Here is a 25,094-nt window from a genome sequence, read left to right as displayed (position 1 = left end):
GACGTCCAGGCGTCAGCGGTATCTCCTGGGGATTTTATAGTCAGGTTCTGGAGGGAAGGGCGCTCACGGCTGTCTCCCAGGGATCCTCAGCTTCTGTGAGTCCTCACCTGTGCCTGGAGATGTGGGGGCCTCGCAGGGAGGCTTTGCAGAGTTTCGAGCCGACCCGGGATGTGAACAGATCTTCTGCCCAGACAGAGACACAGACAGAAGAACGCCGTACCCACCCTCCCTGCACGTTTCTTAAACCCCATGGCTCTGCGGTCACGTGTGCAGACCATCTGTCCCCTTCCCGTGTGTGCGCGGACGCTTACGAGCGCTCAGCGTCCGTGCAGACAAGTGCAGCACACGTACCCGTAGACGGCACGCCAGGACCTCGCGGTTCATAGGCGGTCCCCAGAGCAGCTCGGCAGTGTCTGGGGCTGTTAGAAGTGTAGACTCTTGGGCCCACCCCAGACCCACCCCAGGTTCATCCCAGGCCCACCCCAGACCCACCCCAGGTTCATCCCAGGCCCACCCCAGACCCACCCCAGGTTCATCCCAGGCACGTGCTAGACTGACCCCCGGTTCTTCCCAGGATCAGCCCGGGTTCATCCTAGGCCGTCTCCAGGCCCTTCTGATAAGATGTGAACAGAGGTGATGGGTGTGAGTTGTAGGTGGGAAATGTGGAGCCAGGCTGGCCCAGATTGACAATGATGAAGCTGATGGGGGATGTATATGGAGAAGAGAGACCCTATTTGCTTTACTTTTTGAAAACGAAGTTTAGTTTCTATGATATTTCTCATAAGAGGTTTAAAGTTTACTTATTTAAGTAATGTCTTCATCGCATTGTGGGGCTTAAACTCATGACCCCAAGATCAGGAGTCACATAGTCTTCCAACTGAGTTGGCCGGGCGCCTCTCATAAAAAAATTTAAAATTCGGGTTCCTACCATAGCTGTACTCAGAATTTTCCAAAGCCTTCTCATTCGTTCACTGTGTCATGCAATTCATTGACAAATACTTACCCGGGGCCTACTCCATGCCAGGCACTGCTCTGGGCCCTGAGTGCACAAAAGCAACGCCCCTTGCAAAGGAGGCAGACGACACACACTGACGACTGAGTCTCCTGTGTTTGTGCCCGGGGCTCTGCTCCGCACACGCTGGTCTTTGTCCCTGTTTTCCTTCCTTTGCCCTGTCCGCCAGCTTGCTCGTGTCTTCAGGAGCCAAAGCCTGTCTTCCCTCACGGTCTCTGCACTTCTTATTTCTTTCCTGGCCATGTGCTCCCCACCCCCGTGGCCACCCTCTATCTCTGCTTCCTTCTCGTTTGCCTCGTTGCTTATTGATCGTCTCCTGTTAAGTGGTGTGTGCTGGGAACTACCACTCTGATCCCGGCCGCTGGATAGCCTGGTTAGCTGTTGTGCACACCTGTCAAGAGAGGCAGTGCTCAAAGTGACAGAATAGCCGTTGTGACATGGCTAGTTGCTGGGGGATTCTAATCTTCACTATACACACGCCAGGTTCATTGACCATCCACCGAAGTCCCCGTCATGGTGGCCATTCGCTTCCAGTCCAGCAGCCAGCCAGTCACCGGCTGACATGGTCTTCCCTTGTGTCCTCTGCCCCACAGGTTGTGGATTCCCAGCTGGTGTGCATGATGAATGAAAACAGCATCGATTACATATCTCGATTCAATGATTTGGCCCAAGAGCTAGCCATCGCCGACCCCAGCCGCCGAGAGGTCCTGTTTGATGGCAGTGGAGGTGGGCCCCCCGTCGGTGACCTGTCCCAGTGACCACACCTCGTCACTGGCAGGGCATCCTGGAGGCTGCAGAGGAGGGCTCACGTGGCTGGTGGTCCTCAACCGTGGTAGGTGTAGCCCTCTTCAGGCTAGAGAAAACACAAATCAAGCCCAGGCCCTCCAGAGGATGGTCCGAACAGAGGAACTTCTGCACCCCAGAACGCACAACACGCAGCAAGGCGTGTCCCAACGGGCAGAGGCCAGTGGTGGCACGGACACGAGGACGAATTCTCTGGAAGGGCCTATGTCAGCCGTGGCCATGGGGCTGGAGCAATTCCCTGCCAGCCATGGGGTCTCCTGTTAGGGTCAGCATAGCGACCACATTTCTGCCCACGCTTCTGCCTCAGTTGTTGTGTTCGATGTTCCAATGGGCTTTCTTTCTGAGAGAAAGGAATGGGTGTGCCTTGGCGTAGTCGCTGGTCCCAGGGAGTTGCGGCCTCCCCATTCTCTGCAGGGATGCTTCCAGCCACCGCTGCTTTCTTTCTGCCAAACCTATGCACTCTTGGGTTGCTTTCTCTGCAGAGTGATGACAGGGACAGCAGGGCATGGCCTAAGCTCTGCCTCGTGGGGTCTCTACCCTTAGCAGACCCCTCAGAGGACCCTCGGATCACAGGGCGGCCTAACGGGTGCCATCACCGCAGAAACCTAGGGGTTTGTTCTGACTCAATGAGAAGGAGGAAAGAATCCTGTTTTACACAGGTTGTGTGGACTTTTAGGGGAAAAGTTCTGCTAAACTGGTTGGAAAAAAGTTTTCCTCGTGTTTTGAGAATTAGGAGATGTCAGAGAAGAGCAGAGTTTAATGGTTTCCTTCCTGTGTTCAAGTTTCTTCCTGGCGATCTGAGTCTCTTCTTGGTCAACTAAGATGTTCTCTCTCTGTTGGGACCACACTTGAGCCTTTGCCAAGGAGCTCCTGATCTGCCGGCGTGCTGCTGTCCGGCACCTGACGGCACGGGCCTTGTGGGGAGGGGTTTCTCTGCCTCAGCATCTCCTGTCCCTTCCGTGGGCTTTCGCGCAGAGCCTCCCGGGCACACAGATTTCATCCTTCACGTTATTTCCACCCCGTGTCCGTCTCTCCTCTTCCCGCGCGGGGAACGCAAGCAGAGGTCAGAACGCCTGGGTGTAGTCGGAGCACACAAAACCACATCCCTCTGGTGTGCTCCCCGGCCCCGGTGACCATTTGGCATCGCTGCGGATGGTTCCGTGCCCGGTCTTCCCGCAGAGCGGAGCCAACAAGGCTCCTTTGCTTCTCGGCCTTGGGAGGCTCCACAGACAAAGCACCATGCGGCCGCATCTGTGGCGGCCGGGAGCCAGTGCTGTGGTGTTGCTCGGGTGAAACCTGCGTCCCGCCGTCCCACCTGCTGCTTCACCCTCCGCCCCGCAGCCAGGCTCTTTGGCTTCTGAAACCCGCCAGAACTGACCACCGTTTTCTCTTTCCTCTTCCCGACTGGCAGCAGAACGGAGCGGCAGCCTCCCGGGCCAGCCCCGGCCCTCTACACGGGCTTCTCTCCCTGTCCGCTGTGAAGAGTTGAGGCAGCGTGAAAAGAGAGAAAAGGTCTTATGCGAGCAGAGGGGATGCTCCTGATCTCCCCATCTCAGCAGACGGATGTGGCCGCTACAGGCTGCGGGCAGGGTCGTTCCCCCCGAGCAGTGGAGGAGAGCAGGCAGTTGGGCTTCCGGGCAGTAGCCTCCTTCCCTCGTCTTAAGTGTCTCTCAGAGCTCTTGCCTATAAGGAGGTTTCCCTCTTTCGGGTCTGGGTCTGGGTCCAAATAGCACCAATAAAGCCACTCTTCTGGACTCCTACAGAAAGTCCTAAAGCTCTGGAGATGTGTCAGAGAGGGACACGGCACCCCTTTAATAAAAGATACAGATGGCATCACTTGAACCACAGCATCTTTAAACTAGCTTCTGTGGTTTTGTGATCCATCCATCCGTTTCCTGGAATTAGCGCCCTGTTGAGGTGATAAGATCAGCAGATCTGTCCCTGGGCATCTGGCTTTGTTAGGTCTTTAGGAGGTTAGGACACCAGACCAAGTTCAGGCCGCTCATAACTTGCTTCTACTCCCACTGTCTGGGACCAGAGACGCCAAGTGACGTTATAGCACCGGTGCTGGGAGCGGTGCCTGGTGGCAGTGTGCGCGTTGCCAGAGACGGTAGAAGGTCTTAAGCTGCTCTCCTTAGGGGACGCCCCAAGGCAGTCTGGTGGGTAGGGTGGCACAGGTTACTCAATGACACCTAAAAGGAAGAAAAGTAGGGATCTGGATCAGCTTTTGTAGGCCATTTAGTGTCTCCTCCCCTTGGGGGCTGGACCACAGACTCTCTGGAGTGTCATCCAGCTGGGAGGTGGGCTAATGAGGACAGTGGGTGGATTCTTCTCACCTGTAATAAAGCTGACACAATTCCAGAGAATTCTGCCACTTCTGCAGCAACCAGACAGGTAGAAATAAGCATTTGCTCGCCATGCTGAGGGGAAGTGGCGCCGTTAGCATTAAAAGGATGAGTGTGTTTTCTCCCAGCCTAAATGCATGTGTATAAAAATAAGCAGCTAATGTTCAGGGCTGGAATTTTCAAAAGACCCAAGCAGAGAAACTTCCCTCTTCCTTTATCTTCCTCTGCCTTCCCAACGAAAGTTGTCATCTCCGTGTGAACCTCTGGCTTTCTTCGTGCATTCGAGGACATTGTAAGACCAGGGCTGTTCCTCAGAAAATCCCTCCCGAGTCAGTCTCCTGCTGTCTGGGATCTTTTTGCTGATTCATCTTCTTTAAAGATTGAGACGGGAGATAGCTGGTCTCCAGGGAGTTGGTGTGTTTGGGCCTTGATTCCTATGGTGACTATCCAGTGATGAGCATTACACTCTAGAAAATAGAGACAGAAGTCGAAGCTGGAGGCCCCACATAGGATTGTTGGTGACATTTTCCTCATCTTTCCATATCTCCTAGGTGTAGAGTACTTGCTCAGGGAGTGGGGATATTTGAAAACATTTCATCCATTGATCTACTTGCTTTCTCACATTTCCAACTTAGCATCAGAATCCTAGAAAGGGTGTCCTTTTCAGTTTGATAGCATCTTTTAACTTGATCACAGCATGGGATCCAAATTTGTGCAAAGAAAAGTTATGGAATAAAAGATTTTGGAGACCAGTAGAGGAGGAAAGCAGCAGTTGTGGTTTTTTTTTAAGACATTGAGATCTATCAAATGCATTTGTGAGAAAATAGGGCACCTTGTCTTATGAAAAAAAAGGAAGAAACCCACCGCAAACCTTTCCTGTCAGACCTCTCTGGACCCCGCAGTAATTTGTAACTCACGTTAAGTCTTGGAAGCACTACAGCAACCTGGACCCTTTGTTTTGTAACAGGATAGCTGACGCTAGAGCTATGGTCTGGGCCGCAGAATTTACCGCTGTTTCTTTTGATAATCGTTAAGCCATATCATCTAAGGTTTCGGCTTGTTTGAGATGTGAATTTGTTTTATAGATTATAAATATACATATACAGTGTATGTATAAAGCAGAATGCCTGTCCTTCCTGATTATTTTTTGTACCATATTGTAAATTATATTATTTATTCTTTACCAATTTTGGGAATAAAAGGTGTTTTGGTTATTTAATATAATAAACAAAAGCTGTTAAACTTCTTATGTTTAAATTTCCAGTTCAACTTGTAAATCTGTTTTTATTATTGTGCATAAATACATACTAATACTTGATCTAATACTTCCCGAGTGAGCCTCTCCTTCGCGCGGTCTCCGAGTGACATCTTTGCAGCCCGGCTAGTGGGCGCTTGCCGCACGCCGGGCAGTCCCGCGCGCCTCCAGGGCGGGTGGCGGTCCCCGGCCCTGAGGCGCTTCCGGGGGTGCGCGGCCCGCGCCTGTGCAAGGGGATCGGGGTGGGGGGGGGGGCCTGGCGTCCGCTTCGGGTGGGGCTACGTTCCGCCCCTGCCGCCCTGCTGCCCAATGTCGGCGCCCGAGGCCTGAGCGGCATCTGTTCTCACCAATCGGCTGCGAGCGCGGCGCGGGCCTCGTCCAGGGCCTGTCCGGAGGGGCGGGGGCGGGGCCAGGCGTCACTATTGGCTGCGGCGGCGTGACTGGCATTGGCGATATCTAATGGACTCCGGCGGACGGACCTCGCGCTGCGTGGGGCCGGGCGGGAACGGCGGCACAGCGGGGCAGGAGGCGCCGGGCAGCGGGCGACATGTTCCAGGGCCTGGAGAGCGAGGGCAGCCGGTCCGGCTCCAGGTGCGTGGCGGGCGCGGCCACATGGCGGGGCGCGGGTGACGAGTGACCTCACAGAGCCGAGGCCCCCTCTTCCCCGTCCGAGAGGCGGGCGCTCAGGCGGGACGCGTTCCCCGCGCCCGCTAGGGTCTCGGCGGAAGGCCCGAGGCGCGCCGCCCCTCGCGTCTCACCACAGGCCCGCGTTCCCTTCCGTGTCCGGCGCGCTCGGGGACGCTGGCCGAACGGTGTGCTGCCTCGGGGCCATGCCGGTGCGTACGGGGACCCGCCCTCCCGGACCCCGTGCTAGCGCCGGTGTGCGGTGGACGGGGCCGAGAGGTGGGGGGTCACCGTGGGTGTCCTTCTGGATCCTGCATCCTGTGGGGCCGGGCGCTACTCTCCCCTAATCCCGCAGCCCCGTGGGGCCAGCCCACGCCCTCCCCTAATCCCGAGGGGCCGGGCGCTGCTTTCCCCTAATCCTACAGCCCCATGTGGCGGGGCCCTGCCTTCCCCTAATCCCGCAGTTCCGAGGAGCCAGCTCCTGCCCTCCCCTGGTCCCGCAGCCCCCTCGGGCGGGGCCCCGCCCTCCCCTGGTCCCGCAGCCCCGTGGGGCCAGGCGCTGCCCTCCCCTGGTCCCGCAGCCCCTTGGGGCTGGGCTCTGCCCTCCCTTGGTCCCATAGCCCTGTGAGGCCGGGCGCTGCCCTCCCCTAATCCCGCAGCCCCGTGGGACCAGACCCTGCCCTCCCCTGGTCCCATAGCCCTGTGAGGCTGGGTGCTGTCCTCCCCTGATCCTGCAGCCCCTGCCCTTTCCTAATCCCGCAGACCCATGTGGTGGGGCCCTGCCCTGGTCCTGCAGCCTTGTGGGGCCAGCTCCTGTCCTCCCCTAATCCAGCAGACCCGTGTGGCGGGGTCCTGCCCTCCCTGATCCTGCAGCTCCGCGGGGCCAACCCTTGTGCCTTCCCGTAATCCCGCAGACCCAGGTGGCGGGGTCCTGCCCTCCCCTGATCCCGCAGCCCCGTGGGGCCAACCCCTGTGCCTTCCCCTAATCCCGCAGACCCATGTGGCGGGATTCTGCCCTCCCCTGGTCCCGCAGCCCCGTTGGGCCAGGCGCTGCCCTCCCCTGATCCCAGGGCCTTGTGGGGCCAGGCGCTGCCCTCCCCTCAGGCGCTGCCCTCGCCTGATCCCAGGGCCTTGTGGGGCCAGGCGCTGCCCTCCCCTGATTCCGGGGCCTTGTGGGACCAGGCACTGCCCTCCCCTAACCCTATAGCTTGGGAGCCAGGCAGTGTCTTCCCGGCCTTGCTGATGGAGAACCAGGCTTACTGCAAGTAGTAGAAGCAAATGACCAATTCTTGGGTTTCTGACTGGGCTTCAACATTCAGGAACACATGGCAAGCTTTCTTTTTAACTTGTAAACGCTGTGTGGGTATTAGAAGTCACATAGATTACAGTTGCCAGAGCTAGGGAGAAGGTCTGTCTTGGCACTGGAGCAGCCAGCTTGTACTGTAGAGTCGTGAGGGGGGGGGGGCGTGTAGATGCCGACAAGTTCCTATTACCGTGAGCCTCTTCTGTGCCCCAGCCTTGACCTAAAAGTAGAAGGGAATATGTGTGTGTAGCAGCTGTTGAGATCGATACAGTGTAAATATTGCTTCAAAGAACCGCTTTGATTTGCTGAAACCCTGTACATCCGGGGGAGTTAGGGCAGTCGTCACTTCTACCCCTGACCAGGTAATTAGCTATTAATCCAGTCACATACGTCTAGATGTGTACTGGCGGGGGCCAGAGGTTCATCCCGCAGTGCCCAGAATGCACCCATATTCTGGTGCTCAGGAACCACTGGGGAGCATCACTTGTGCCCACTGGGTGGAGGCCCCTTCTAGCACTTTCTTATTTATGTCTTTGGGTCTGTCCCCTGTCATGCACATGGCCTGGCACTGGATGCCCAATAAACGTTGGCGTTAACGAATAAACACCCTAACGCTGATGTCCTATGGACTTCTTGAGCTGCAGAGCCTCTGCTCTAAAGTATCAGTTCACGCTTCCTTTGGAGAGGGTATTATGGACAGGAGACAATTTCTTGGAGAACGTTGAAGAAGGAAAAGCAGTCTTCTTGGTTGAATGATTCAATGTGATTGGAAGCTGCTGCTGGGATAGGTCACAAGCTTTGGGTTTCTGCAGCCGTGTTAAAGGGATTGATTAGCTGGATGGGCCTTGTAAGGCTCACGTTTCTTTGGCTGTTGAGGGAGGGAGTCAAGTGGTGGCTGCAAGACCACCCGGCCGGGATTTCCTCTTTGAAGAGCCTACATCTTCTCCTCTCTTGCTAAGGGGTTATCTTGTGTTAAAGAGATTTTGAGCCGTACAGGCGTCACACTCCAGCCAGCATTAGTCTGAGGTCATCCACCTAAGCTGTAAACTGTGCGTTTGGAAGGTTGTTACCGCTTCTCTCCAAGTCTGAGCAGTCCCCAGAAAGCTTTTCTGAAACCCGGACGCGAGCTCTCGGAGGGAGGGTCAGGGGCACGGGGACCTGCCTCTGCTGGTACCGCCGTCCCCTTGAGCTTTATCTGTGGCTTTTCTTTGTCACGTGCCCTCTCGCTCCTCTTGCGTACTTGAATGCTTTTATTGGAATGTATCGAGGGGTAAGACGAGAGAAAAAGGTCATTGGATCGTGCCCCTCCTTTGGGAGTTCTGAACTCACCAGTATTCCCATCTGCCTCCCTGCAGGTAGTGTCCTAGTGATAACTGCACCTGGTAATGAGCCTCCTGGAGGCCACTCGGAGCCTTTGCCATGGGTTCTGTTTTTATCAGAATAACCTCTTTCACTCTCAGTCCCCTTATTTGAGATCCTGTTGGGCAGCCTGTGCAGTCTGCAGATCTGCTCCAAGGGTGGGCAGCCCTAGCGCCCACCCCACGCCTTGTGATGAAGATGTCACCACCCAGGTAGCTTGGTCAGTAGGCACAGCGATCTCTTGACTGCAGCATTCTGGGCTTCCTGTGCTCCCTTTGTTTTCAAAGTAAAATAAAATTCAGGAAGGTATATAGCATAATGTAATAAACGCTATATTTCCACCACCCCAAATTAATATTTGGTCATTTCCAGTAACTCTGGCTTCCCTCCTTTGCCCCCGGGAGTACCCCTCCCACACAGAGACCACAGACTCAATTTGGGCCTTGCTTCCTCCACAGAGATCTTAAGTTCCAGTAAGACCCAGCGCTCAGTGGCATCGCTGATTGGAACAGTAGAGCCCCATGTGCACGGCGCTGGCTTTCCCCACAAACAAAGCTGCTCCAGGCTCAGGACTTGCTCTTGCCATCTTTCCATGCACAGGGTATGGTACACATGCCCAGGGACAGGCACTTGGGCCCCCGGATGAGCGAAGCAAGGGTGCAGCGCACAGGGGACCGGGAGATTACAAGGTTGTGGAGAGAGTCCTAAAGAGCTCTGAATCAGAAGGAATCTGCTTCAGATTAGAGCAGGACCTGGGAGGTTGAAGGAAGAGCCATGTTTCAAGTAAACTCGTAAAATAGGAATTTGAACTCAGCTGAAGGCTTGATGATAAATTCAGTTCCGTTCTGAAGATTGCAGATCCCCATCCCATTTGTCAGCGAGATGGTTGTAGAAACCCGAGAATGTCTGGCCTGCTGTAGCCAGCCAGGAGTGTGAGACTGGGCTGTGTGATCTATAAATGGTGTAGAAGTCGGATGGCCTTAGTGTGGTCGCCAACAAAGTAGGTGACCTGAGGTCTTATTAAGACCTTTTGGTTTGTTGTTTTTTTTTTTTTTAGTTTATTTTGAGAGAGCACAGGTGCAAGAAGGGGAGAGGTGGAGACAGAGGGAATTCCAAGCAAGTTCTGCCCTGTCACTGCAGAACCTGACCTTATTTTTTTTTTTTTTTAACGTTTATTTATTTTTGAGACAGAGACAGAGCATGAACGGGGGAGGATCAGAGAGAGGGAGACACAGAATCTGAAACAGGCTCCAGGCTCTGAGCTGTCAGCACAGAGCCCGACGCGGGGCTCGAACTCACGGACCGCGAGATCATGACCTGAGCCGAAGTCGGCCGCTTAACCGACTGAGCCACCCAGGCGCCCCAGAACCTGACCTTATTAAGACCTTTCTGGGGTGCTTGGGTAGCTCAGTTGGTTAAGCATCCAACTTCGGCTCAGGTCATGATCTCACAGTTGGTGGGTTCAAGCCCTGCATCAGTCTCTGTGCTGACAGCTCAGAGCCTGGAGCCTGCTTCAGATTCTGTGTCTCCTTCTCTCTCTGCTATTCCCCCACTCATGCTCTATTTTGCTCTGTCTCTCAAAAATAAATAAATGTTAGAAACAATTTTTTTTAACTTCCTAATTTAAATCTCGTTACTGGTTTTCTTTTTTTCTTTTTTTTTTCTCTCAAATGAAAGTAACTTTTTTTCCTTCACCAAATCGTTAAGGAAATACTAACTGCTGAGTAGGTATCCACCTTCCCCACCCTCCCAGGCAGCCAGGGATTCGGCACCGGCACCGTGTGGAAGGCCTGCTGGCGCGTGGTATAGCAAGGCTTGCCCGTGGAGTGTGTCTGGGTCCCAGCTGGCACGTCATCTGCCCTGTATAAAGCAGAGGGGTACTTTTCTGCAGTCCTGCTTTACAGCCAGAGAGAGTCTGAGAACACCCTTTGCTTTAAATTATAGTCCATGGTCAGCTCCCTTTCTAGCTCTTTATTTTTTTTTAAATTTTTTTAATGTTTATTTATTTTAGAGGCAGAGTGCGAGTGGAGGAGGGGCAGAGAGAGAGGGAGACACAGCCATCAACACAGAGCCCGACATGGGGCTTGAACCCACAAACCGCAAGATCATGACCTGAGCCAGTCAGATGCTTAACCGACTGGCACCCCTCCCTTTCTAGCTCTTTTAAGGAAACAAAAAGCATTTTAAATGTCTTTTTTTTTTTTTTCTTGTGACCTAAGTCATGCGCAGTGCCTGCAAAGCCTCATGCATTTCACGTGGTTTCGAGCTCTGAGTTTCCTTCAGTTTCCCCGTCTGTAGCATGGTCCGGTTGCCCAGGACTAGTGAAGGCACACGGGCCGCTCCCCGGTTTCAAAGTCCTTTTCAATAGTGCCTTCTCGCCTTTAAAATGCATTTTTAAGATCTTTGTACATGTTCTGCAAAGATGCACATGAACTCGGTGCGCCACTGCTCTACTGACGTGGTTTGAAGCTCTGGGGGTGTCCAGGCAGAGCTTTGTGAAAGTTTCTTAACTCTTCAGTTACCGCCATAAAAAGTGACTCGAGGTCCCGGTCTTCCCCTTCATAAATGTTTCCTGAAAGCCTCCAAATGATGCAGGCTGTTTTCTCACCAGTCGAGACTTGGGGTAGATGCTGCGGGGGGAGGGGGGGGGGTGCCCGAGTGGTCACGTGGTGCTTGTGTGCTGAGGTGAAGCCAGCAGTTGTGCTGGTGGGTGTGTCCTCCGATCTCTGATCGGCATTCTATTGGTTTTACCGGACTTCAGGACCCGAGGTGATTACTCTAGTGTGGACTGCGCAGATCAGTCCTGACCCTCGTTTCTTCTAGAGGCCTTTAACAGAGGCCTGAGCCTGTAGTCTGCACTCTAGACCCATACTGCTTGGGCCTGCCTTCTGGTTCTGCTCCTTCCCACACGACCTTTCTTTGACTTTTCTCTGTCTCTGATGCACCGTCTGTGAAAATACTGCCTGCCTTAGAGGGTTTGTTGCGTGCACTCCTTGGAACAGTTGACGGAAATAGTAAGTACTTAACAAATGTCAGCTACGATATTAAACACTACTGAATGCGTTTGTGGCATTAAATTTTTAATTTTTTAAATTTAATTCTTTAAGGAATTTCTACAATCTCTACACCCCACGTGGGGTTTGAACTAATGACCCTAAGAGCAAGAGTCACACGCTCCACCGACTGAGCCAGCCAGGAATTGTGTTTGTAGTATTGTGTACTCTCGTGTACTAATTAAAATTAGCATTAAACTCTACTGAATGTGGCTGTCACTTTGTGTTAGGGAAATTAATTTTACTTAACACAGGGTCACAATAATTTGCAAGTGTGCCATTTCTAGAGGGGCTAGTGTCAAATAATTGTAATTTTTTTCTTAGACATCAGAAGGTGTATCTGTCCTGTGTGGTTACGCCGTACTGCCTGAATGGTGATGTCCAGGGCCATCAGTGACTCACACTCCCTCTGTGCTTGTAGGGCCATGAAGCCCCCGGGAGGAGAGGCCAGCAATCTCTTTGGAAGTCCAGAAGAAGCTGCTCCTTCAAGCAGGCCCAATAGGATGGCATCTAATATTTTTGGACCAACTGAAGAGCCTCAGAACATACCTAAGAGGACCAATCCCCCAGGTAGGGCCTTTGTGAGCCATTAATCCTTCTGCCTCTGTCTGTTCTGTTCTATGCTGCTCTTTTGATAACATTTTTTATTTCTTTGTGCTGACCCCCCCCCTTTTTTTTAAATTTTTTTTTTTTTTTTTTTAAATTTTTTTTTCTTTTTTTCAACGTTTATTTTTATTTTTGGGACAGAGAGAGACAGAGCATGAACGGGGGAGGGGCAGAGAGAGAGGGAGACACAGAATCGGAAACAGGCTCCAGGCTCTGGGCCATGAGCCCAGAGCCCGACGCGGGGCTCGAACTCACAGACCGCGAGATCGTGACCTGGCTGAAGTCGGACGCTTAACCGACTGCGCCACCCAGGCGCCCCTAAAAAATGTTTTTAATGTTTGTTTATTTTTGAAGAAGAGAGAGAGACAGAGTGTGAGTGGGGGAGGGGCAGAGAGAGAGGGAGACACAGAATCCGAAGCAGGCTCTGGGCTCTGAGCTGTCAGCATAGAGCCCGATGTGGGGCTCTAACCCACGAACCGTGGGATCATGACCTAAGCCAAAGTCAGATGCTTAACCAACTGAGCCCCTTGAGCGCCCCTGGAATGTATGGACAGTTTTATCCTGACTTCTGCTTTTTGTCTGACGGTGGCTCAGTCATTCTTGAATCCTCCTTCCTCTGACCACAGACCCTGGCTGAATCCAGGCCCCGAGGATACAGAGGAGACGAAGGGGTTCGGTTCCCACCAAGGGAGGCTCTCCCAGTTGTTTGAAGGGCCCCTTGTGATTTCAGAAATTATGTGCAGGTTACGCATTTAAACATTTTTCTTAGGGAGAATATTTATATAATAGATATTTTGTGTTTATTTTTGAGAGAGAGAGCATGAGCGCATGCACAAGTAGGGGAGGGGCAGAGAGAATCCCAAGCAGGCTCCGTGCTGTCCGTGCAAAGCCAGATGTGGGGCTCGAGCTCAGGAACCGTGAGATCGTGACCTGAGCCACCAGGCGCCCCTAGGGAGAGCATTTTAATCCGATTGTCAATGGGATAGAAGCTCTAAAAAGATGACTCTGTTCATATAACGCTTTACTGTTTGGCCCACCTTCCAGTAGTCACAGTGAGACGGTCTTAGAAAAATGTTTTTTGACTGATAGACTATCCAGTTGAGTGACCACGGTGATAGTTACCTGTATCCTGGGGAGAATAACATTTGTTCGTCAGTGAAGATCTGAGAGGCCGGACCCAGATGGCAGACGCCGCGGAAGTGAGGCTCGAACAGCTCCCCACGCCGCTGCAGCCCTGCTGCACGTGTTTCTTTACCAAACCCTAGAGGAACAGCTAGTTCTGTGTTTGGTTGGTGGTTTTCTTATGGCGAGGGAGGGCGGAGGGTTAAAGTTCTGGGTGTAGCAGAAGAAGCAGGAGTTCTTCAAAGTGAGCAACATTCTCCTCGTATCTGGCGTACAGGTGTGGGCCGGAGGGGTCAGCCCTGCACTTCCTGTGTGTCAGCGATAGCCGTGTAGGTTACCTTATATGCCTCTTGCACCTACGACTGGCCGCTGGCTCGGCAGGGTGTCTGGGGCTGCCCCTGGGGTGGCGAGTTCCCTGGGAAGTATGGCGGTGCTGCTTTGCACACCCTCCAGTGATTCCCCAGTGGGCAGCCTGGGCCCCTCCTGGTTGGAGAGAGAAGGAGAACAGGAGAGCCTCTGTGTGGTGTGTGGTCCCAAGATGTGGCCACAGCTGCCGGAACTCACTCCCTGGGCTGGGTTCCTGCATGGACCTCGTGGTCCTGTCGTTTGGGGCCTGTTTTTGGTCCTGCCAGGTGCTCTTTGGAAACCATCTGTGTGGAACTCTCAAGGGAAGCCTGAAAGGGAAGCGTGCCAGCGTGCCCCGCCCTGCAGACCTAAGCCCCTGCCCACGTGTCCGGGGCGGAGGGTGTGACTTAGCTCGCCATCATCGCTGAGGACTCACCGGCGTGGTCGGGCCCAGTGCTCACCGACCCTTCACGCGTGGGCTCTGCTGGCTGCCCGGCTCACATCTCCCACAGCTTGTCCTCCAGTTCTAACAACAGGAACCGGATATTTTTCAGGGATTGTGCACGGTGCTTTGTCTCTACACCCCTAGGAGGTGGGGGGGGGGGGGGGGGCGGGGTTCTTTACAGAGAGGGAAACAGGCTCAGGGGGTTCCCTGCAGCACCTGGACCTCACACCTCACCAGGGGCGGAACTAGCCCTCGGATGGCACTTTTCTGGACTCCAGTGCTCGTGTTCTGAACTTACCACCTGGAAAACCAGTTGTGATAAGTGTCTAGAAATGGAATTGCGGGATCATTTAAAATTGCCCCCCATGTCGGCCACCCCCTGTGCCGCACGTGCTCCCCACCCTGCCGACACCATGTCTGTCTCACGCACTTTGATTCTTCAAAGAGCACACCTTGACTTTATCTTCCTTCGGTTATGAGTGCATCGAGCACCTTTCCTTCCTCAGAGCTGAATTCATTGCCCAGGTAAATGTCGACCAGCAGACACGCAGGCTGACCCCTCATAAAGGGCAGGAACAGAGCTGTACTGTGTAGGGCTGGACCTACACACAGGAGCAGCACACCGACAATGCCACGGTCCCCACAAAACTCAGGCGTGTGGTGACCTGGGGTGGGGGAGACACGCAGGCTTCTGGGAGGTGGTCGTCCTCTGTACGCTTCGGCCAGTGGTGACCTGGGTGTTGGCTGTGTTGTTATTTGAGACAATTATGTCTTAGGAGATTTTCAGTTACATTTTATAATTAAAAAAAATTTTGGAGGCACCTGGGTGGCTCGGTTGAGCGTCCAGCTTCGGCTCAGGTCCTGATCTATAGGTGCGTGAGTTCGAGCCCTGTGTCGGGCTCCGTGCGTCAGCGTGAAGCTTGCTTCAGAACCTGCTTCGTATCCTCTGTCTCCCTCTCTCTGCCCTTCTGCCAGTCATGTGCTCTTAAAAAAATAAAACATTAAAAAAAGGTTTTTTTCCTTAACGATCAGTGTCTTTAGCCAAAAACTTCAACTTGAGTTACTTTTGTTTGTCTTTCTGAGAGGGAGAGCCAGCACATGCGTGCACGTGGGGGGAGGGCAGGGAGAGGGAGAGGGAGACAGAGAATCGATCCTAAGCGAGCTCCACGCCCAGCGCAGAGCCCAAAGCAGGGCTCAATCTCAGAACCGTGCGTGAGATCGTGACCTGAGCCCAATGCTTAACCGACTGAGCCATTCAGGTGCCCCCAAATTGAGTTACTTTTATGTTCCATTTTTTTTAGAAGCTGAGTGCACATTTTTAAAAGAATTTAATTAAGGCTTTGTAGCACAACCAGAAACAACACAGTATGGGACGACCTTCAGCAGTACTTTTCTCCACTTTGTGGTGGAGACGCTTTTGCTGACTGTAGCTCAGCAGCATCACTGGGGATCACTGAGGGCTCATCTGCCCGGTCCCGCTCTGCCCCCTAGACTTGCTGCCCCCTCACCAGCCGCCCTAGGTCGGTCCTCTTGTTACGTATCGCCTCCTGACAGTTGACACACAAGGCCAGAGGGTTGGAGCCACTTGTCCAGGCTCAGTTGGCCAGTGGCTGTTCAGGAGCTCCCCCCGCAGTCCAGTGCTGTGCCATGCTGTGCTGGCTTCCCCAGCCCGGTGTGCAGGGCCTGGGAGGGCAAGGTGTGTGGACGCCCCAAGGTGACACGAGCATGCGCCCGCTTCCTGCACAGGCGGCCCCGGGACACTGGCATCCCAGCAGCCGCTCTGGGTCATCATCCACTCTGGCGGTGGAGCCCATCCCCTGGGAGCCCACGGGCCTGCGTGCTCGTGTTTCTCCGTGTCAGCCGTGCGTGTTACTAGAGCCAAGCAGGGACTGCTCGCCACGTGGTTTCTTAAACAGTAGGCAGAGCTCAGCGCTGCGAAAAATGACATGATAAGCAGTCGTGAGTCCTACACCCCGTCCATCCCGTGTCCTATGTGCACACGGCCCCCCAGGGCGGGGTGTGGGGACGTGGAGTAACCACTTTGTTGATTCAGATACAAGTGAATATACGCTGTACAGAATGTTGTGTGCCTTTTGTCGCTGAGCGGTATATACATCCAGGAGATGTTTTGTTATCGGTACGTAGACACCACAGCGAACGCTCTGCAGCATTTGTGTCCCTGGCATCCTTCTAAGCATGTGATGTCTGAGCTACAGTGAGGCATTGAATCCGCTCACAGCGCTGTGAGCAAGGTCCTTTCATTCTGCAGTTGAGGATTTGCGGGCACAGAAAGGCCAAGTAATTTGTGTGTGGTCACCTAGCTAGTTAGTGGGATGCATCTTTTTTCCTCTTGTGAGATTTTAAGGTACATCCTTGGTACATGAGGGCCGTGACTGTGACAGCCCTCCCGCCCCCGCGTGCCGAGAGGAGCTGGCATCTGTGGAGTGAAGAGACGGCCAGCTGGCATTGTGTGACAGCCATCTCTGCTTCACGGAGGCTTTTGGGCGTTGACTTTGGTGTCTGGTCAGAGTCATCAGCTGTGAAAAGTTAGGCATTAGATGCATATCTTCATTATGACTCATCAAGTCACTTACCTGTACTGCAAGGCGTTCCGTGTCTGAAATTTGCTGACACATGTAGTTGTCACTGGGCGTTCTGGCCAGAATGAGGTCAGAAGAATGACTGATCTGTGTTATTTTCCAGATTACAGGTCTGCCTTGAATATGACATGTTGTTAAATTCATTTATGTCTGTCTGACCTAAAAGTGCAACAGCTATTTGCTTTTAACATAAAGGACTTTTCACGGGTTTAATGAAGAAGACTATTCAACAGACAACACACCAAGTTCAAAGTTAAGGAAATTTTAGTAGATGGGAAGTGGTGTTTTATGCCACCTTACCGTCTTGTCTCTAGAGGCCAGCCCGGTTCAGCTTCCAGAAATGAAGGTCCCAGAAGGCCCCCAAAAAAGCAGGTCTGACATAGGGCTTTAGGGACCCTCATCAACCCAATCACCCCAACCTTGTTGGCCTAAACCAGGGACTGGCATTGAGGTGTCCCTAGGAGGAGAGGTCTCTGAAGTAATGAACGTCAAGGATGGGACCAGATGGATGTCGTGGGTTTGCTCACTGTTGTGTAATTGTTTCCACAGGGGGGAAAGGAAGTGGTATCTTTGACGAATCCACGCCTCTGCAGACGCGACAACGTCTCAACCCACCCGGTGGGAAGACCAGTGATATCTTTGGGTCCCCAGTTGCTGCTACGTCGCCTTCAGCACACCCAAACAAACCCAAGGTATGGGCTACGTCAGGTAGCACACGCGAAAGTAGGAAAAACAAAGGCTCTGAGGCAGGTGTGGTGTGTGAGGGGGAGGAGGCAAGGTGGCTGACGTTGGTTTTCCTGAGTGCGGTCGCTAGTCACAGGGTTTCCCATCTCCCCTGAATCACGGGAGACTACACGCCAGCCTCGTGATGACTGTACCCTGGGAAGCTGGTCTCGTGTGCCGATGGGCGACCGTCCTTCCCTGCAGGTGCTAGTGGTCACCGGGAGCACAGCAGCCCCATTAGATTAAACTTGCTCCGGTGTTTCGAATTCATGGGCTCATAATCATACTTGGAAAAGTCTAATTGTTGCCGGGAGAGTGCCGGGGGACAGAATGTACCATGTGCCAGCATTCCCGCGTGAGCCGCACCTCAGGGTGGCTGCTGTGGAGGGAGTTTTCCTTTTACGGGAGTACTCAGCCAAAAATAAGGAAGGAATAACAGAATTCAAATATCACCATTTTGCCAACTTGTAATGAAACTGTGGATCTCGGCGATGAGCATCTGTGGCTGACATCACGTGGGGGATAAGCTTAGGAATCCCCTGGGCTTACACCGCAACATCACAAGACGGGACCACCAGAAATTACGGGCTGTTCCTTTTGATAGAACATCACAGACCACCTTTGAATTCTTGTCAAAAAATCGAGGCAGAGTCAGACCGAACTTCACATTAATTGATACCACAGGGATTCAGGCAGAGTAATGCAAAATAGAGGGCTGTACGTAGCAGTCACAGGAGGCCAGTCAGTAATCCCGACGGTTAAAAAGAGATTGAACATTACCTTCTGGGGCACCTGGGTGGCTCAGCGGGTTGAGCATCCAACTCTTGATTCCGGTTCACGTCCTCTCATGGTTCCAGAGTTCAAGCCCCGCGTCGGGCTCCTCGCTGACAGTGTGGATCCCGCTTGGGATTCTCTCTCACTCGCTCTCTCTCTGTGCCCCCCCCCCCAAATAAATAAATAAACGTTAAAAAAAATTTAAAAGAATACAATTCCTATCAAAGTCCCAACCACATTGTTTGGTTTGGTTTTACTTTTTGTTTGTAAAAAAGGGAAAGACCCACCCTAAAATTCATAGGGAATCTCAAGGAACGCCGAGTGGCCGGACAGCTTGACAAAGAACAAAGTTGGATGGCTCTCACTTCCCGGTCTCAGAACTCGGTACAAAGCTCCATTCGTCCAAACAGTGTGGTGCTGGCCTAAGGACACAGAGACCGCGGAGTAGCACAGAGAGCTGAGAAATAGACCCTCACGCGCGGGTTTAATTGGTTCTTGCACAAGGACGCCTGGGTCATTTCGATGGGGGAGGACAGTCCCTTCCGCCAGGACAACTGGATATGCGCGCGCCAGAGAGTGGAGGCGGACTCCTAGCTCACACTGTGTATAGATGTGAACCAAAAACGGATCCAAGATCGAAATTTAAGGGTTAAAGCAGTAAGATTCTTAGAAGAAAACATAGGGACGACTCTTCACAATCTTTTTTTTGTGCTTTGTTTTGTTGTGTTTGTTAAGATTTCATTTTAAAATAATGTGCACCCAACGTGCGGCTCGCGTTCACGACCATGACCCCCAAGAGCTCTTCTGACGGAGCTGGCCGGGTGCCTGATCAGTGTTTGCGTGGTTTTGGCAGTGGTTTCATAAACGTGACACCAAACACTGGGAACAAAATTTTAAGTAAGTACGTTGGATTTCATTAAAATTGAAAACTTTAGGGGCGCCTGGCTGGCTCCGTCAGTAGGAGTGTGTGACTCTTGATCTCAGGGTCATGAGTTCAAGCCCCACGTTGGATGTAGAGATTACTTAAAAATCCTTAAAAGAAATTTTTTAGACTTAAGTGCATCAAAAGACACTGTTAGGAAAATGAAAAGACAACCCATAGAGCGGGAGAGATCGTTTGCATTGCAACTCCTATCATCGGATAGCAGTTTATTCTCAGGAATACATAAAGAACTTCCGAAACTCAGCAACAGAAAGACAGTCTGATTCAAAAATGGGCAAAGGACTTGACTGGACATTTCCCCCAAAGAAGATCTACAAGTAAGCACGTAAAAACATGCTCAGCAGGGGCGCCCTGGGGGCCCAGTCGGTTAGGCGTCCGACTCTTCATTTGGCTCAGGTCAGGATCTCAGTTTGTGATATGAAGGCCCACATTAGGCTCTACGCTGGTGCAGAGCCTGCTTGGGATTCTCTCTCTACCCCTCTCTCCTGCCCCTTCCCTGCTTGCGCTCACATGCGCATGTGGTCTCTCTCAGAATAAATTAGAGGAAAAAAAGGCGCTCAACACCGCAGTTGGAAGTGTGGCTGAGCCCCAGACGGCAGAGAGCTCACGTCTCTGTCGCTGCAGTATGTTACGTGGGGGTTTGTGTCACCGTCCGTGGGTAAAATTCTCCACAGTGAAAACATTTTTAAAAGTTAAAAGTAAATAAACCCATCTGTGCTCCGATTTTTATCATACATTTGAAGGTGGGTAAAATGTTTCTGAATCATGTGCTGACCTGCGTTTTGCCTTGTTGCAGGACCACGTGTTCTTGTGCGAAGGAGAAGACCCAAAGTCGGCCCCTAAAGGTGAGCTGCTGTTTTCTGTCCCTCCCCTGAGTGTGCTCGCTCTGGGAGAGTTGCTGGTGTGTCCCCAGGGGATGAGGGAATATTCCATGCCCCTTCCGGCCTGCTGACAAAAACAGGCAAGGTCGTGTTTGTTGCTGAGAGGATGTGTACTATTTGAAGAAAGCCAGGGACGTGGGCTCAGTTGGGTGGGCGAAGACTTCCCAGTGGGCCGCCATGGGCCTTTCTTCACTTCTTGTCATTGGTGGTCAGCCTACATCTAAGACTGGGGGTCCCCTTCTAGAAGCTGATGTCATGTAGTGAAGGGCAGGGATCTGAAGCCTTGAATGGACGTATGACCGAGGGTAGCACAGGCAGCACTGATGCAGAAGAGAAGCGCACAGGGGACAGCAAGACCGGTGGAGTGGGAAGGGGGGGAACGTGAGGCCTGTGTGTGGCGGGGAGAGCTGCCCTGCTGGCAGGTGCGTGCCAGCCTGTGCCTCGCCCTCCCAGCCGGCTGTGCTGAGAGTCACCACTCCCCCGATGGGGAACCAAGATAAAGGGGAGTCCCTTCATCTAGAAAGGCTGAGTGACTGTCCACAAGCCTTGCCTCACCTTGCTGGATCCCTCTCTTCCTCGTCATGCTCAAGTTCAGAAAGTTTGTTATTTGTTCTTGACGTGGAAGAAAGGGGAATGGGGTCCAAAAAGCAGTGTAAAGGAAGAATTAACTTAAGGAATTTTCCAAAGAGTTTATGGTATGAAGCCCTGGTTCAAGAATGCCCTCTGCTAATCGGTATGCGTTCTTGGGACAAGACGGAAGCCTTGCTCCGTGCTCGTTATGGTGTGCCCTTGGCGGCTGGTCTGTGCCAGTCTTGATGTGGAGCTCGCCTGTCTGGTTGCTGGGCCGCCTCTAACGGGATGGCATGCTGACTTTGTCCCACAGCCGCAGCCAGCACCTCGCCAGGAGAAGAGCTGGGGCAGAAGGGCGGCCCTGGAGACGCAGGCCACACCCAGCAGCCCGTGCCCATGCCCACAGCTGACAGCCACGAGCCCAGGTTGGGCCCCCGCCCTCGTTCTCACAACAAAGTCCTGAACCCGCCTGGAGGCAAATCCAGTATCTCCTTCTACTAAGAGGGGCTGCCGCTTCCCCTGTAGCCAGACAAAACACCGGAGAGATAGGATTTCAAATACTGTAGTCTTGTAGCCCAAAGGAACCGGGTGGGGAGAGGGTCTGTTGTGTATCTGAAGCCGCAGCTCGGGCACGTGGCCATCCCAGAGCTGCGGAGGACCTCACCTTCCAGACTGCCGGGAGACCTGTCTTGGTGGGTAGAAGACGGGACTTGCTTGTAACTGCAGACGTGATGGGGCTCTGCGAGGGGCGCGGGGGCCAGTGGGGCCGGGCCACGGTGAGTCCTGGTGGCATGGGGTTGCCCTCGGCCTTGCCGCACTGGCACTCTGCTGGCCGGCCGGGGGTCCAGAAATCACTAACACGGCAGCAGAGTTTAAATTTAAAGCCTTGGCAAGAAAATCGAATACAACATGTGTGTTGCCGTGGGATACAGGAGCAAGGTGTTGGCCAGAACACTACGGGCGGGGACTGGTGGGGGTGGGGTCTTTGGGTGGCTGGCCCCTCAGATCCTCAGCCCGTTGACCGCAGGACGGTTCCCGTGCCTGCCGCTGTGGCCCCCCGGTGCCTCCTTTGCCATCAGCCCCAGCGTGTGGCTCCGCGCGTTTCCTGACACGTCAGTTGCTTGTGTTCGGCAGCTGTCAGCAGAAACCAAAAAGTCGTTCTCAGTCTCACGCTTTGTGGCAGCATTTTGAGGTGCTCCGTGTCTGCCATCCAGACGCTTGGCCATGCGCAGGCTGGTTTCACTGTGATTTGTCCCCTCTTTTCCTCAGCGGCCTCCATGCTAGGTCCGTGCCCATCACCAGCCAGGCGGACAGACCCCTTCTCAAGTCAGATCTTCCTGTTGGCCAGCCCCCCTGACTTCTGCAGCTTTAAAACTGTCCACATGCATCCAGACAGCGGGTTACTTAAATCCTTCCTACATCTTTAGTCCTGTTGACGGTGGGAGGAAGCAGTGTTCCTGAACCTTGGGTTTGAATCTTTAATCTTTAATAATATCTAAAGAGCTATTATAAAATCCCAGCTTTACATAAGTGACTGTGGACGCTGATCTGTTTCTGACACCTTTCTAGGAAAAAGTCACTTGCTCAGGTAGAGTAAAGAGGAAGCAAAGTTCGCTTAGCTGCTCTTTATAAAGCTTTGCAGAACCTCCGGACCATGTTCAGTTTCCAGAGGAAACCTGGAGACCTTGGGCCAGAAGATGAAATGGTTCTATCGCGAAGTCTCAACTGGCCAATTCCTGCTACTCGCCAGCTGAGATAACGGGCTGGCCAGAGTCCCGTCGCTCTGATCTGTCGGGCGAAGGCTTCTCCCGCCTGCCCCTACAGGGCTACGTTCTCTGTTCTTACGCTCACTCACATTGGACCAACAGCTCACAGGGGACGGGGTTTGGGTGGGGGTACCTGTCAGTACGAGTGCCTACAAAGCCAGTGCCATGTGCTAAAAACACCTGCATCCTTATCACAGTGTAGAAAAGCAACAACGCTGGGTTCAGTCACACCCACCGTGGCCTAGACACCGAAGTGCCTGCGGGAGCCACCTGCCAAGCTCCACTCTTAAACCTGGTGCACGTGGCTTTGTCAACCAAAGACCGTTTTCCCCCTTTCAACTGCCCCGTGCTCTCTGGAGCCAAGAAACTCATTCCATGCAACTCTTCCCGTCTCGTGCAAGTACTTCCTGTCTCCACCTTTCAAATGGCCATTTATAGGAAAGTTGGTTGGAACTCAGAGCATCTTCCCCCCCATTAAAAAATGTCATAAATGGTGGTTAGGGCTTAAGCCCAAACACGTTAACGTGCGTAACGCAGGGTTCTCGTGGTAGAAATGAAGTACCATTTATGACTCTGTCTTGTGGTTTTCAGTGTGCAAGAAACTGATTTGTGAATTCCAAATTGGATCGCCAGGAACCCTGGTACCGTAGTGCTGGCCCCTGTGGCTTCACCCCTGCCCTCTCTGCCCACCCAGCGAGAGGAAGCAAGGAGGAGCTCTCCACTTCTGTCCACCGGCGGGGATCTCAGGCACAGAAGGGGGGGGGGGGGGTAGGGGTGGGGATGGAGGGAAACCAGAACTGTAGCCAGAGCCTCTGCAGTGGAGACAGACGCGCTGCGCTGCCTTTGATCTCCATCCTTCCCTCCCTGGGGCCGCGGAAACAAGTTTAGGGTGCCTGGTGGTCCGGTCACTGGGAGGAGCAGGAGAGGCCTTTCTGCTCCTGTGAGCCAGTGGGGTGGCCATTCCTGTGTGGAAAATGCTCTGTAACTGGGGACTGCCTGTATTTGGAAGATTCATTAACTCGGCATCCTGTTTTCAATCTCTAAGCTGCATTGAGAAGTTATGTCTGTATTTTTATTAAGCCTTAAATTTTTTTTTATGTGCATTTGGTGCCAACTTTTTTCTAGAGCTGTATCAAAAACGAGAAGTCTGTACTCACAGCACAATGTAGTTTTGATAGGGGCATCTTGTTACAAAGCAGGACTGGGTATACACGTTGAATTAAACTTCGCAATCACGTACTCGAAGTCTGGGTCAGTCTTTTGTGTGCATGTTCACATGTGCTTCTCAGCATCCGTTCCCCGAAATGCCTGGACTCTGCTCCTTCCCTCACAGGTGTTCTTTGCTGAAGGGGTTTGCCTTCACCCCTTCCCCGCCCCACCCCTGCACCATTTAGCCAGAGGATGCCCAAGTTAATCTTCTCAGAGGTTATGGATTTACAGGGGTTGTTTTATTATTTAAAAAAATTGTTCTAAGGTTTATTTTTGAGAAAGGGAGACAGAGCACGAGTGGGGGAGGGGCAGAGAGAGAGGGAGACACAGAATCTGAAGAAGGCCCCAGGCTCCAAGCTGTCAGCACAGAGCCCAACACAGGGCTCGAACCCACAAACTGCAACATCATGACCTGAACTGAAGTGAAACACTTAACCGCCACCCAGGCGCCCCATGGGTTTACAGTTTTAAATTTGGAAACCAAAGACCTACCTTTGAATAGAATGAACAGGAATTTGCCAGTGTCCTTTTTGGGTTTCTGTAGGTAAGTTAAAGGTAATCATTTTTTTTTTCCTCCTAACCACTTGTTTTCCTAAAGAAATGACAGCATTGAACTTGCCTCTTGAGTGGGCTTTCCAACTCCAGTAACAAGCTTGGTAATAAGTAGATGTGGTGCTGAGCTTTTAGTCTGCCATTAGATTAAAGTCCTGCAAAGAAAGCACAGGTTGAACGTCTTTCCCTCTTACATGATAGCTATTTCCCTATGTCGTAAAAGCAAACAATATGCATTACATGGACCTAGGGTGATGAAACCACTCAGACCACCTGCTGAGAGGCCCCCCTCACAGCCCCACCCCACAGGAGGCTGCACACCATTCTCCCTGCTGGACCACAGCCAGCACCAGAATAGCATATCAGAAAGAAACCGGACATACGCCACGGACGCCGTCTTCGTTTGTTCATCCGAAAACGTGTTCGAGTGCAGAGCATGTCCCAAGACGTGCGCTAGGCACTGGTAACGTTAAAGTGGCCCCAGCCACAGGGCAGTTCAGTCCTGGAGAGTCACCACCCATTTGTCTCCAGCAGCTGGGCAGTGGCCACGTCTGAAAGGACCAACGTAACTCTATGAATGTTACGGTGAGGGAGCGATCGACAAACATGAAAGGGTTGCCATTTCACGTCCTGTGCTTTCTCCAGAATGTACTGGCTCCATTAGCGGAACGGAACTTGTTCTATTTTCAAGCGTGGCAAGAATGTATGTTCCTCCTGTGTTACCCGGTCATTTCTTATTATCTCCTTAATCCTTAGCATTCTTGAAGATCACAAGTGAAATATTCCTGTTGTATGTTTGACGA

At 52.7% G+C, this 25,094-nt stretch overlaps 2 protein-coding genes across 6 annotated transcripts in view; both read left to right on the top strand.

Moving 5' to 3' along the window:
• Positions 1-5,486, top strand: part of CRAMP1 (cramped chromatin regulator 1) — a 57,456-nt gene extending 51,970 nt beyond the window's left edge. For all 3 annotated transcript variants that reach the window (XM_086691641.1, XM_086691640.1, XM_086691642.1), the window contains one exon: positions 1,606-5,486. In XM_086691641.1, coding sequence (XP_086547767.1) covers positions 1,606-1,770 — 165 coding nt within the window. In that variant the 3' untranslated portion in view covers positions 1,771-5,486. The remainder of the gene's footprint in view (positions 1-1,605) is intronic.
• Positions 5,487-5,859: 373 nt separating this feature from the next.
• JPT2 (Jupiter microtubule associated homolog 2) lies at positions 5,860-23,769 on the top strand. 3 transcript variants are annotated; one of them, XM_025916893.2, is made up of 5 exons: positions 5,860-6,007; positions 12,177-12,325; positions 17,423-17,565; positions 20,110-20,158; positions 21,078-23,769. In XM_025916893.2, exons 1-5 carry the CDS (start codon positions 5,964-5,966, stop codon positions 21,263-21,265), a joined length of 573 nt encoding a protein of 190 aa, XP_025772678.1. In that variant the 5' UTR covers positions 5,860-5,963; the 3' UTR covers positions 21,266-23,769. The 3 variants fall into 3 exon arrangements, with proteins under 3 accessions (XP_025772678.1, XP_086547769.1, XP_086547770.1); XM_086691643.1 differs by lacking the exon at positions 5,860-6,007 and adding an exon at positions 6,101-6,252; XM_086691644.1 differs by lacking the exon at positions 5,860-6,007 and adding an exon at positions 11,677-11,716.
• The last annotated feature ends 1,325 nt before the right edge of the window (positions 23,770-25,094 follow it).

The sequence above is a fragment of the Puma concolor genome, chromosome E3 (assembly GCF_028749965.1).
Source record: "Puma concolor isolate L17-30 chromosome E3, mPumCon1.1.hap2, whole genome shotgun sequence".
NCBI lineage: Eukaryota > Metazoa > Chordata > Mammalia > Carnivora > Felidae > Puma > Puma concolor.
The sequence above is the reverse complement of the archived record's forward strand: the minus strand, read 5'-3'. Positions and strand labels throughout refer to the sequence as shown.

What these genes read in the sequence shown, in the direction of transcription:
- JPT2 (XM_025916893.2), top strand. Translation starts at nt 5,964, where the DNA reads ATGTTCCAGGGCCTGGAGAGCGAGGGCAGCCGGTCCGGCTCCAG. An exon ending in CACACCCAAACAAACCCAAG is followed by an intron (nt 17,566 to 20,109) that starts GTATGGGCTACG and finishes GCCTTGTTGCAG; the next exon opens with GACCACGTGTTCTTGTGCGA. An exon ending in CCCAAAGTCGGCCCCTAAAG is followed by an intron (nt 20,159 to 21,077) that starts GTGAGCTGCTGT and finishes TTTGTCCCACAG; the next exon opens with CCGCAGCCAGCACCTCGCCA.